At 41.1% G+C, this 14,494-nt stretch overlaps 1 protein-coding gene across 1 annotated transcript in view; it reads right to left on the reverse strand.

The window, feature by feature from the left end:
* LOC146684822 (metabotropic glutamate receptor 7-like) overlaps nucleotides 1-14,494 on the reverse strand; it is a 72,964-nt gene that overhangs the window by 41,567 nt on the left and 16,903 nt on the right. Inside the window, exon 3 of the mRNA XM_085442781.1 lies at nucleotides 3,125-3,341. Coding sequence (XP_085298907.1) covers nucleotides 3,125-3,341 — 217 coding nt within the window. The remainder of the gene's footprint in view (nucleotides 1-3,124; nucleotides 3,342-14,494) is intronic.

Below are 14,494 nucleotides of genomic sequence, written 5' to 3' on the forward strand. Positions count from 1 at the left end.
CCAGGTTTGCAATATGAAGGTTTTCCATGGAAGTTACAATGTTATGCATATTCTGCTATTGTTAGTTTTTTTTCTTCTATTATATTTACAGTTCATGTGCTCATGCTGTGCATCATTAAACACCGTGTGAAATTAGCAGAGCACGAGTGCATTTGGTAGCTGGATTGATCACCATCCTCGTTTTGACACACATTGATGTGTTGAGGGCAAGCGGGATCCTCCAGGCTTAAAAGGCGAAGCCAACCCAGAAGTGCCAGAGACTATAGTTCCTCAAATAGCCACTTGAGGCTGGATCCAAATGCAAGTCAGCCCCCAAAGACTCCCACGTGCACATGACAGCCTGTTACAAAAAATGCTTTTAGTCGGCACTGCTAATTTTCCTGTTCATGAAAACTGTACGGGGGGTACATTTTTAATAACTCACCAGAGTAAATTTTATGAGAGCCCAAAGTTATGCATTATTAGAGACGTTTCCGCTTTGAGTGACAGGCAGATGGGAAACAGGCGGCTATAGCTGCTAGCTGTCTGCTGCTCATCAGCTCAGCTCTGTTGTCTGGAACACTTTTAATACAATTATCTGACTAATCTTGTTTGCTGTGTGGCTAATTGTACCAAAAGACCACTGACGATGCCTGTGCTGTAGTATTTTGTTAATTTTATTGTTAAGTTAAAATTAAAGCATTGTAGTTTTTTTTATATGCTAGGTATCTGTTCAATGCATCCTTAAATACAGCTTTCTAACCATCCAAAAACAAACACTTTTAGCTCTAAAAAAAAAAAAAGATGGCAGCCCATTGTTTATGGATCTGTGCATCAGAGTGATGCTCTACTTGTTGTTAAAGTAAAATAAAAAGTTTAACAGATAAACTCAGGCAATCCTGTTGATTTAATTTAAGACTGTGTCACTGCTCGCCACAGTATTAAGAGTGTAATGCAGTAACTTTAACAGGGCAAGTGGGAGAAGATTGGAACGAGGCTTAGTACCTAATCATGATTACTTATAGAGATGAAATGGAGGATATTACAAACTAAGGCCTGCCTCTAACAAAAGCCTGTTACGTCCTGAAGTTGAGGTAAATAAAGAACCCGGTGATTATTTAGGAAATATAGTCAGCCATTTAGAATAATTCTTATTTAATTCAATACCTTTGCGGTTAGTTCTGGTGCAGAACCGGTGCCCCTGAATGAATTCTGTGACTGTACATTCACGCTATTACATAATTAATGTGTTTATTAAAGATAAGATGCCTTGGGTACTGGAAGCTTTCCGTCATAGGGAATAATTCCCATTTGTGTATGAATACAAAATAGTGCAAAGCGACTGGAGCTCAGTTGCAACAGTGTGACTGAACAACAATGGCTTATAATTCCATAGCCCTTATGTAGCTGTTAGAGAGTCATAATAATATCACAGTGTTTACTGCTCTTTGCATAAGAATATAGGAGACATCAGTAAGAAATGAGAAAACTAGTGGGAAGAAGCTGTGTTTATCTCAGGATACTGTTTAGGATAAATCAGGTCTTTTCCCTATTTGTTCCTATTCAGGCTACTTTCTCTCTCTTACTTCTGCCTCCGCCCCGTCTATCTGTCGATGCATATTACTCAGGCACAAACAGCTTCTTAAAGTTTTAATGAGTGATCACACTGGACATGAATGCACACAGATAAAATATTCATGCATGCTGGACTTCTGATCGGTGCCTGTGGGACATCATTAGCTTCGCTCATTTTAGAGGTTTCTGCGCATTAGTCTATTAGAAGAAGAGACAGAGATCACTCCCTTCAAAATTACAGGAAATGGACTGGGATCTATAGAGGTGAGAAGCAGCAAAGTACTTCTGTGGCATGGCTGTGTCCTATCATGGATGAAGGGTAATTTTTCCCAGACCTGGGTGACATCCATCTTCTTTGCACAAAGGAGAAAAAGGCAGAGAAGCTACAAAAAGCCCAGCTGTTGTTACCTCTTGTGCATTAAGATCTTTCTGCAATCATTCAGTATGTTTGTTTGAATACACAGGGCATTGAAAATGTGGAGTAATGTACCCTTGTCCTAATTTCACACACAAACTGCAGTAGCAACTGCAGAAAATCTCTGCAGACCCTGTAAAGCGCAGCACAATAAACTCAATTTTTTGATAAAGCTAGTTGACCCGTTGTACTGTATACCAACTGAGCATCTCCTGGCGACAGTAACGACCGCTGTTTCACACAGACCGCTATGTGCCAACAACAGCAGCAATGTGGAAAAAGCTGGTGAGTCACGCGTGTGCACAATTTTCAGCCCAGTTACAGCCAGAAACCACCTCACCTGTGTGAATGCAAAGCTCTGCTGTAAGATCCTAACCTCTCTGGACACAAGTCTAAACATAATCACCTGTTTACCCAGCAAAAGGATCACAGTGGCTTTAAACAATCAGAACAAAACAAACAAAGCTGTTTCTAATAGGGAACTTTATCGACCATTAATTTTCTTTGTAATTATATGGCTTTTGTGAGAACAGCCTAAAAACGTTCAAGAAGCTCGACTCCATTTACTAAGCAGACTAAATATCTTAAACCTCTCTGCTACATACAGACCAGAGCGATTCGAGCTGACTACTCAAAGAGACCAACTTTGCTCAGACTCGTGCAATCTCACTTCCAGTGGTAAAAAACAAACAACAAAAAAAGAAAAAACCCACAATGGCAGAATATAAAACAAAACTCTCCCAAATGACCAGTTTCCGGACTATTCTCTTTTCTCCTCTTTGGATAAAGTGAACATGTTAGACATGTATTTTCAAACAATACCCTTTCTGCTTCAGCAAAATACTCAATGATTGCATTTAAATAAGAGTAAGATGTGTTCGGGCTTTCCTCATTACTGTGACGCGGCATCTTCTCTACAAGATGTTTCTCTGTCTACATTTCTAGTAACACTCCACAACTGGCTGGGGAGAGAAAGCAGAAGTTGCCAAACAGATCAATAATTCATCCACCCAAAACAGATTTTATAATGAATTGGAAAGGCAAAACTAATCATCTTCTGGGTGGGTGCAAGTGCAAGTGCGTTTTAAAAATTGTAAATACACATTTCAGAAAATAATTAGAACTTAACTTTGTGGACGGGTCACCTTTCTTTACCTGCTTCTTTGGAGAGTTGTGTGAAAGCCTCCACTCCCTTCTCTCCATAGCTGCCCTCCGAGGCGATGGTGGAGACGTAAGTCCAGTTCAGCGCTAGGATAATGTCCACCATGGCCTGGGCCTGGAACGAGTCTGGCGGAACCACCCGAGAGAAAAAGTCATAGCGTCTGTCATCACTCAGCTCCGGGGCCGTTGACGCGTAGCTGATCTGCGGGATCTTAAAGAGAAGAAGTGCGGCTGTTATTGTGGTGCAGCAGCAAAAGGTAGTTTCCGTGGTGACTACTTGGACAAATCACATTTTTTGAATGACTGTGTTTGAAATTGCGCACTATTTATTGTACGGTGCACTACATTTGCTCTCTGTCATTTTATTTAAGTGCTCTCAATTTAGTATTCAAAGTGTGAAATGTATGCGCTATATACCCTCGGCTCGGCGCTCTGAAAAAAAAAATCCCGCAGTGGAACGCAGTAAGAGTATGTTTTTCTACCATTCTCAGAGACTGATAGAGTGTTTACCCGGGTCAGCCATATTTTGAGGCTAAACTGCCTCGAGATGGTGTGAGAAGACTTTTATGTTTTTGAAAACTAAATACAAAGCAACTTCCAGCAGCAACACTTACTAAGAAAACTGGAGGAGAAACAGCTCTATAAGAAGACAAGCATCTCTAAGGCTTACTACACATCATCTGTTTAAAGCATACTTTGTTTAAATATTACTTTAAGCCAAAGGGGATCTTTATTCTTAGTGTTCTTTAACACTACCCATTCTGTCACAAATGTTTGCAAAGGCAGAGTCTGCCGCTTAAATTTTGTACACCTGCAGCAATGGGACTGAAAATATCTGGTTCCAACGGTTCAAACTTGTCTTTAAATATCTTAAACTGAGCCTTGGGACAGCACCTGAGTTGTCAGCTTAAGTTAAGTTTTCTGATTGGTTTAACTCTGCAAGCAGAACGTTTAAAGAGTAGGTGGGTGGGACTGCTGGCTTACATACAAGAGTAGAAAAACCTTAAACTGATTGGTTGGGGCAGTCTGAAGTTTTTGGGTCGTTTGATTTACTTGTGCATACACTCAACTCATTGTCTGTAACTTTGGTCATGTTAAATAATACGTTCCACCATTATAACAGCATATCTATGATAGAAAATGAAGGAAAACATAATAGCAAACCTTTAGCTAACACAGTGGCTAATGCAGAAAATGTAAACACTGTTCATCTCCTTTCACTGTGTCATAGCCAGATGTTGATCAATGTTTTTGACAAATTGGGGTGTAAAATAAATGAGCGTTTTACTTTCCTTATATTTCATATTACCTCATCAACTGATCAAGTACATATTCACATTTTGCAATATTTTACAAGGCCTATATTGGGTCTATTACCCAGGCCATATGCAGAGCTGTCACTTTCAACTCTTATAGCATATCAATGAAGACTTATTGCAGAAAATGCCTTTGCAGCACTTTTTATAAAACAGCAGCACAGATTGTACTCTGTAACACTTACCCCTTAATAAGATCTTAATCTGTCTCCATCATCCTTTAGCATAGCCAAATTTAGAACTTAAAGAACTCAATATAACTGTGCTACTGACCTCATCTATGCACATAGAAAGACAAGTTTTATTTCATTTCTAGAGCCTTCTAGACTTTCAATCACATCCTATGGCCTTTCTCAGTGAAGGAAGTAAGGTAGCATGCACCAAAAAATAAATAAATACAAATAAAAAAGATGACTCAAACACCTGGAGTTTAACATTTTAAAATAAATCCATCAGGTGCTTTTCTTTTCTTTTCCAGTTGTCTAAGGGATCCTTCATTGTGAAAGCCCTGTTTACAACTTTAATGTTCACATTATTAAGGTTTTTATGCTGAATGGACAAGAAACATGTTATTTAAAACTTGCAAACGGTGCTTTCATTCTGCCTCATTAAGACTCGAGGTGCCTTCTGCACTCGTGCTACATCCGGTCTTAATGGGTTAAAGAAAGCAACATAATCACACTTAATTATCACCCCAATCTACGCAGCTACTGTGCAATTTAGTGAATGAGCAGATAAATAAGAGTGTCTCAGAAGAACATAAAACTGATTCAGTAAGGTCAAGCTCTTTACAAAGATGCAAGATAGTCATTTTTCCTAATGTTTAGAAAAAGGTTAATAGTCTGCAGGTGTTCTCTGAGTACCCTTTGAGTGGTTCAGATTTTGATGGAAACTCATTCTGTCAGTCCACCACTTTGGTCCAGAATTACCTATTAAAACTAAACAATTTTATGCCATGAAACTTTTCACAAGGCTGCATGGTTCACACATCAAACATTTCAACTGTCCAGTACTTTGATTATAACCAAATACTTTCATTCTGACGGTATTCCTGGAATAGACTTTATGTTAGGGCTGGGCGATATGGTCTAAAATTCATATCGCGATATAATTCGAAGCATGCGCGGTAACGATATATATCGCGGTATATTCTTTTCTTCTGTATAACGTATTTTCCACACTACAAGGCACACTTAAAATCCTTTAATTTTCTCAAAAATTGAGAGTGTACCTTTTGTATGAATTCTGGTTGTGCTTACTGACCTCGAACCGATTTGGGCGTGCAGAAATCTGTTAAAAAATGTTTTAGTACAACTTTGGTAAGCCGCACTGCTTGATGGATTGTCAGAGCATTACGGCTGCCTTAGTGAGGAGCTTTGCGGAGTAATCTGGGTCCAAAACTCCGTCTACTTCCGGTCCCAAAATCAAACGATCACTGAGAGTTAAAAACGGTCTAAATCCTTTAATCTTTAATAAAATCATCAGCGTTGCTGTTTTACCAGGTGTAACAATTAAGTTTAACATCCAGGCATCCATGAAAACAGAAGTTATTAAAGTTAGAAGTTAGAAGGACGTTAGCTCGCTAGTTTCCACCTAAACATGACATACCATGTTCTGACTGAGAGATTTTTGAAACTAATTAAAACGTACAGCTCTGCTACCACTTCCGACATAAATGAAGACAGAAAACTAAACAGCAGTGGCGTTTGCAGGGTTACTGAAGTTGGACTAGCTGGTATATAATGTTGTGCTACGTGATTGTTAGCGAGCTGTAGTGAAGCTGGAGGATGAATGCCAACTTTTTTTCCACTCGATAAAAGTTAACGTGAGGGATTCTGGTGGTTAGGGACAAATGCAATCGTATAGCAGGATGCTATACAAGGGCCAAACTTCAGTCAGGAGAACAACTGATCATTCATCCACAATACAAGATTAGTTATTAATATACTGCAACAACATGGGAATAGAGCAGCTGCGAGAGAATTCAACATTAATGAATCAATGTTACGAAAGTGGAGGAAGCGCAGTTTTTGGCTTTCCCCATATTTCAAAAGTTTCTTTGCTATGACTGTTGGCATAATTTGCAGATGATAATGGTTTTAGCCGCTGCGATGCTTTCGACCAAAACAGGCGCAGCTTGATGACATCATAGCGATAGAGCGGTATAGTCAAAATCTCTATCGTTGGCCAAATTTATATCGTTTCTATTTTATATCGTTTATATCACCCACCCATACTTTATGTGTGTTCAGACAGAAAATTAAGTCACTTTTAAAGTCACTTCAAGGACAAGAGTGTACACGAATTTGTCTGGAAAGGTGCAAATTGATGCCAAGACACATCAGTGTGTAATAATGGAAGTCTGTGCATAACCCAGGGATTTAAATGGAGTGGGAAAGAATGGCAGAATGGGAGAGCAGAAAAAACTTTCACAGACACACGCAGTGCACCCAGTGTTAGCTGTAGCTGTGCATCTGGCTGTTTGGGGTGAATAAACACAAATAATCCAGCTGTTAAATTTGCACAAATGACACGAGGCGACGCTATGCTTTCTGTGTCTGAACACAGTGTTTCTCTTCTCTTCTATTCACATGAGCTGTATTAGCTACTAAAAAATCCAAACTCCTCAGACAACAAAGGGATCTAGTGTTTACCCAGTGTGTTTCGGGATTTGCCACCATAACCACATCTGCTGTCACTTTTAGGTTAAAAATGCCCCCCTCCCCCTCCGCTTCCATTAGACAGGTGGGTGCACAAGCAGGGACATACAGCATGTCCTCTTGAACCCAGTGAAGTAGCCCATTACACAGTCCATTAAAAGCAGTGTGTGAATGGCATTCATTTCTGTTAGCGTGATCAAAAGCAGTCGGACACTGGGGAAACACAAGAATGAGGACACTGCAGCTCGCTGATGAGAATGCTTCAATTCACACAGTGTGAGCTATAGCTCACAACTCACAGAGGGTCAGTTGCACAAAACTGACAAATGGAGGACCAGAGGTGGGGGTTAGACTCAAGGTAGCTCAATATGTTTCAAGCAATAAACAAATAAACACATAAAAAGAAGAAATCAGCCAATGCCAAATTTAAGTCAATGTATGAGCAGGGAATGCTGTTGCATCACAAGTCAGATACTACCAAATCCGCCTAAATTGAGTGTACTGGGTTAAAGATGAAGTACAACAAAGTAATGGAAAAGCAAAAGCAACAGTGATTTGAATTTAAAAAGGCTCTTCTTCCTGAAAGTGAAGCACCTATTTGGAACATTTGATAGGGTTCTATCTATCAGTGCTGCTGTAGTAATACCGTGGAGTAAAAAGGTGTTATAGGTTTGTTGAATCACGTCCTATCTCCGCTCCAGCTGGGACCAAAAGCTTCTTGAACATTTGGCTCTCAGGAGCTTTTCGCTGCAGGGAAACATTTAAGATGGCAATGTCTTTTTACTTTGTCTCAGGCTTGCACCCTGTTGATATAATTTCTCCACTCCCTATGTCACAGGAATTGCAGCGCAAACATTCGCACGTTCAGTCGGTCCTTTTTTAATTAGCACTTTGACCTCCAGGTAACAAAAGTGCAAAACCCTGATTGAGGAAAAGCTCGGTTGCCGAGATTAAACCTGCTGAAAGTATAAACTGATGCTGACAAGATTATAACACCTTTCAATTTTCCTATCTGGCGGTTATTAATTTAGCTCCCTGTATGAAATAAGTGGATTAAATTAAAATCTTAACTTGATTATCTTTCTCAGTAGATTAGAAGAAACCGAGTTTCACGTTTCCACTTTGGTCACAGTTACGTGACCGATTCTCAAATCCGTCAAACAGATAAGCTCTCGTTGCAACAAATTGCAGCAGATTTGAATGTCTTTAGAGACGCTGATAATGCAGACATAATCAGGCAAGGAGAACAGATATTTCATCAACACTTTTGAATTGTTTTTCCGCAAATGACAATCTGGAGTAAAAGATTTGTTTTCCCTCAGTCCTTCCATCTAATTTGCTTTTATCTATATTGCATGTTTCAATAAGACATTTGACGCTATTACATGTGAAAGATGACAACATTCATAACGACGTCTTTTACGCTACAGTGCCAACAAGGTGAAGAGATGACACCGATGCCTGAAAGCAGTCTGTGTCGATGACAACTACAATAACCATGAACCGATCATGAGCAACTAAAGTCAGGCCAAGAAAGAATGATTAATGATGCCCCCCTTCAGTATCACAATTACCCAAAGCTGATGTCTGGCACCTGTCATCTGCAGTATAGATCAAGGGAAGGATTGCTGAGGGTAATCGTTGGCTTGCTCTTGAATGTATCTGGGCTGACAGGATCGATGGAGGGAAAACACAGAGGTCTGTTATAGGGGACACTGTTTTATTGATTTACCACCACAAAGTGCCGTAGCCGCCCTGAATAAAAATCTGTTGGTGGAGCTTAACGAAAGTAGAGGGGGAAAAAGAAGAAAAGGAAGGCAGAGACTGAAGGTGGGAGGTGGGAGGAGGGTGGTAATCTGCTTACTGACATTAAATGAGAATTTCAACCTGGGTGTTTAAGTGGAGAGGTGACTAAGCGAGGTTGTGTAAAGGTTAGGCGCATTCACAGTTAGTGGGAATGCCAGGTGAAGTTAATTAGAGCACCGTGGCCTTTCGCTTGAATTTTCACATACGGCAGCCCACAAGCACCATGGGCAGCTCTAAAGAAAGGTGAGAGACTGTAATGTTTGTGCTTAAACTGTCCTGCTCTGCTAATGTGAAGGTGATAATTCTAATGAGCTGAGAGCAATTCTTGCAGATGCTGCTGGCTGCATGGTCTCTCTCTCGTGCCACAATTTGTGATTATTTGAAGAGAAATATGCAGCATATGGCACAGCACGACTCTCAGGCGGGGTAATGGCAAACATCTATCCCTGAAGATATGAACGGACACATATCCTTCTGTACAAAACAGAGGGCTATAACAGTCCATGGATTCTAAACTAAAAACAAGGGCCATCTTTCAAAGTCAGAATTTCTCTTAAAAAAAAAAACGAGACTCTGACTCCATCACTCAAAAATTAGGCACAGAACACTGGAATATTGTCCAGGCTGGGCTTTCTATCCATTAATCCATGAGCAACTCTCAAAAACACAGCTCCAAATAAACTGTGAGTGACACGGCTGAAATGTTTCCCATGGATGGCTCTAACTGGGGCAAGGGCATCCAGGCAATTCTTGTTGCAGGAATCCCTGTGCCTCTATTTGCTGCATGATTAGCTTCTAAGTATATCTTGACATCAGTCAGCTCCACTCGGCTGTTGGTAACAATTCTCCACAGTGATGGCGGAAATGACAGCGGGTTCTGACAGACTGAACTCTAACCCCATGCTGTCTGAGGCTGAGCGCCAACACACAGATTGTCCACATGACACCAGCGCAATCACATGCAAACTCTGAGCGTGATCCTCCAAACTGGCCAACCAAAAAGCTACACACCCTGGCCGTAATAGAGCAAATAATTGCTGCCAGAAAAAAAAAAAAATCTCACATCACTAGATTTATTTGTAGCTCCGCTGCCTGGCGTTGTAAAACAACGATGGTCGATATTCTATAAACAAAATAATGCAGCACTATAAACAGGCCTGTAAAGATATTGAGCTGTTATCAAGTTTTACAACTTTCCCGCTAAATCAAGTCTCGAAAGCTGTGGTGCATGGCGGGCGGGGTCGGGAGGGGAACACACAGACACGGGTTTGTATTCAGACAGCAGTGCCATTTGTAAGCAGGGCAGAGGTAATGACTGTGTCCATACATGCAACCTCAGGCTGGGCTTTGGTAATCTCTCTTTACCAGAGCGTGGCACTGCCAGCACAGCCGAAGAGGCAGGGAAGGAAGGGTGGGGGGAACTGACAGCTTTCCCTCCCTCTATCTGTCACCCTCTCCCCCTCTTTCTTCCTGCCCATCTGTGTCTCTCATTCTCACTCAAACTCTCCTTTTGTGAAGGCTCTGTCTGATCAATGTGCCCCCATACAACCTGTAACTCTCAGTCTCGCTCCCTTGTTCTCCGCCCCTCGGTGTATTTCAAACCAGCTGAAGGGAGACGAGTGAGTTTCATCTTCCTGTGCGTCTCTTCCTCCCTGTCGGCTGTCCGCATGCAGACACGCCCATACAGATGATCAGCAGACACTTCCTGCCCAGAGAGGTCCTTAGGCTGCCAGTTTCCCCCCAACCCGAGACAATCTGCCTTCAGTCATTTGGTCGAATGCCAGCCAACTTTGCCCTTCGTGGTGTCCTTCGTCCTCCTCTTTCCATATTTTTTCATTTTAACCCTCGCTCCAAAATTCTCCCACATACAATTAATTTGCAAAAGCAAATAGAACTACTGGGATTTTATCTTTACAATTTCTATCAACAATGCATCTGCAAATTTGTCAGTACCAAAGCAAAATCAGAATGTAGAAGGTTCACTGGGACAACAAATGCTGTGCCAACTTAAAGAGATCATTCTTTTCAGTTCAGTTCAGTTCTTTTTTATTTCAAACATATACATTCACCAACGTTTCATAAAATCATTCCATACAGTTACATACATTTTAATGATAATGTTTATAAAACGTCAAGTGTCGACATTAAAGTTGACACATTAAACATTTGTTTGTTTATACATTTAGCAAATATCAACAATTAAAATAGAATTTGTGTATATTTGAAATTGTGTTTCAAAGTCTGATATTCACTCTCCCATTAGCTCTGGTTTTGGTCTCTACCAAATATGCTGCTACGTACCAAAGAAAGCCTCTTTAATGAGTCAGTCACACTAAAGTTAAAATAGGACATTTAAAGCTCATAGTTGCTCAGACTGAGAGGGCAACAACCACAACCTCTGGGTGACCACTTTTCACAAAGCAACTGGTCAAGTCATCTGATGAAAGTGAACCGGACTCCAGACAGTCTCAGTCCAACTCTGACTGACTGCTATCGCACTCAAACAGACTGGCAAAGATAATCGCTGCCTGGAAACCGCTGTCTAATTTATAAACGAGACAGACTGCTAAGACGTTGCGATCAGTCACTTGTGTCTCTTTGCAACAGAGATTTAACTGGTTTGGAACTGATTGCATTCTGACTTTATTCTTATGTAAAAGCACGGTTGCCGAGCATTTATGTCATTTTGCAGTTCAATTGCTGTCCTGCTGCGACTGTGCCACTATTTGTGGAAGTATTTATGAATTTCTGATTCATATTTATGATTTTATGGATGGACTATAAGTATAAGTAGTTAATTTTTGTGTAAACAAAAAATTAAACATAATTTCCCTGGGGATTAATGAAGTATTCTGATTCTGATTTTGATAAATAGATGTCAAAAGATTTGCAACAGACGGGAACAGATTTGCAATTTTTTTACTAGTTGCTGCCTGCGTCTGACCTTGAACAGAAAGAGTGAAGTGTGTAATTATAGGTTATTATAATTAAGTACAATTACAATACATAGACTGAATTGAAATTAAATGTGAATACAATTAAAGTTGCACCACGCTAACATGGTGATGGAGCTGTGAAATGAAGCATGAGTAGCACAGGTCCTGTGACTTACATGGCTGAAGCCAGCCATCTTGCAGCCTGCAGTTATTTCCAGTTTACAGTCACAAACCCAACTATTCACATTTACATCCTTCCTAAGTGTGGTGTGTGTCTCAAGTCTTGGATTAAAAGATACTGTAGTTGGCAAAGAAAATTAGGTTTTAACAGCGGTTGGGAGACAGGTTACTTATTTTAATCCCTCCACCACTAATGTCTTTACTCTCATTTTTCTCTCCTCTCCAAGGCCAGCCTCATATTGCTCGTTTTGCCATTTTCCCGGCAGCTTTTCAACAAGGATATTACTTGAACACTATTTAACCAGTCGGGATGTTTATTGTTGCAGCAGCTGGTTTTTTGCCTTGTTCTTCTTGTAGAGAAATCACAACACCCTTTCAGAGTTGCCCACACGTTGAACTAGCCCCGGTGTTACATGACAGAAAGTTAGGCTTTTATAATCCTTTATCTAACACGACCTTCCATCGTCTCCTTCTTTCCGCCCACTTTTCTTTCTCCCAGTCGATTCCCTCACCCTCTGTCTCTCCCGCTCACTCCATGCCAGTCCCCTGGGCAGCTCCCGTGCTCTGTGCCGGGCCTGAGCTCTTGCATGGCTGCCCTGCCAGAGTGTATTTTAAGACAACCAGCATGTTTCTCCATGGGTATAGAGGCTAGGTATGACTCACAAATCAGATATTTGACCAGGAGAGCCACACAGTAGAGTAAAGCTGAGGCGTGGGAGGAAAGTGTGGATAGCTCACAAAGGGAACCTGACCGACCTCCATCTTTCCATCTGGTAAACAGACTGCTATTTCAACTGTATCGGTATTTCAAAGAAATAATAATTTCCCAACACCAAATAGCTGCCTATAAGCCTCATCAGAGAAGAGTGTGTATTGAGCAGAAGCTCAGCATCTATGCAGTGCATCGTAAAGGTGTAGTGTGTTTGTTGCTGCTACAAACACATGTCACAAATAGAGCCTAGTGAGTTCAGGATCCTGCCTTTCATGCTAGCATGACAGTCGAGCTTTTATCCTGTCACTCATGAGAGTTATTTTGTACAGATACAGTATCTCTTCAAGTCATTCCGTAAAGCTTCTTTTGACTTAGGATTCAGACAAAGCAAGGCCCTGCAGAGAACAATGCGGTTCAACAGAACAGCCTTGATCATCGAGGCTGTGCTGTGCGCTTTCTTCAGGTGTGACAGAATAAAACACAGCCTGCAGGTTTATGACTAAGTGTTATCAAATGTATTCCTCTAAATCCACGGGATCTCACATTACAGTTGGCTGTATTGATTTTTCCCAGCTGTAAAGTGCACTGGACGCAGTTTCGTTTTTTTCCTCTGTGTTCTTTATAGCCTGCATGCTGACTACATTTCTTCGGCTGGAAAAATAGGAAATCTCAATAATGCTGAAATCTACATGTCGTTATTCCTCATGTGACACATCTGAATACAAATGTCCATATTTGTGCTTTGGGAATCATGGGTGTGCGACACACGTCGACACCCCTGCTCGGCCTCATTGCTTCATCCAGTCCTAATATCGCTCTGACATATTTTTCACCAAAGAGCGAGCATAGGTTCATGTTTTTCCCACCTCCACCTGGATCATGCTGGGTCTGACACATTCATTGTCAGTCGTGCACCTGCAACACTCTGACCTGCATCCCAATGAATCCCTCTGTACTCCCCCCCACCTTCTCTCCCTATGTAGCGCTCTCTTCAGACTCGACAGAGCATCATCACCAGGCCCATTTCTCCCCTAATAGTGCAGACAATGCGGGTGAGCCTCCTCGATCTTATCGTCCCTGTCTGCTCACAAAGAATTTTTTAGCAGGGCCATATAATTACAGACTGATCACAGGCGTGGAAAATATCACAGCTATCCTATTCCTTGTGTTAGTACTTCTGAGCTCTTATTTGATGCCATGCACTTGAGACATATGTACTGGTTTGGAAGGCGCACAGAACATTTTCATAAGCAGTTATCTGCTTGCTTGGCATTGCCTGCAGTGCTGCCTTGAACCTCTCCCAGCGTTGAGATCGTAGTATATTATCTGCAACACCTGCATTCACAACACACACACACCAAATTCCCTGTCAGCCCTCGTGGATCTGCATGTTGAGAGTAGTTGAAAGAGCATGGAGACGAATGCACTTTCCTCACACAGGTGAGTTAAAACAGAGGTAATGTCCACACACCGTGCTGTGCATTGTGGTAACTGTAGCGGTTACAGACTGTCTGCAGTCACAGTGTGTAGTGTAATTTCTATGGCGCTGAGATCCTCGTGTTACAAGAAATAGGCAGACTTAGCTGCTTAAACTGCCACTCAGTAAGATATTCACAGTCATCGACCACGGCTTTATAAAATTTGCATAACAACAATGAAAATTCAAATCTATAAAAAGGCAATAAAAATGTACAAACACGAGAATTGTAGTTAAATTGAAATGAAAAACAAATGAGGGGATAGACGAACAAACA

This window comes from Copadichromis virginalis, linkage group LG20 (genome assembly GCF_057382275.1).
Source record: "Copadichromis virginalis isolate Kocher_CV1m ecotype Utaka linkage group LG20, C_Virginalis_male_GT1.1, whole genome shotgun sequence".
Taxonomy (NCBI): Eukaryota; Metazoa; Chordata; class Actinopteri; order Cichliformes; family Cichlidae; genus Copadichromis; species Copadichromis virginalis.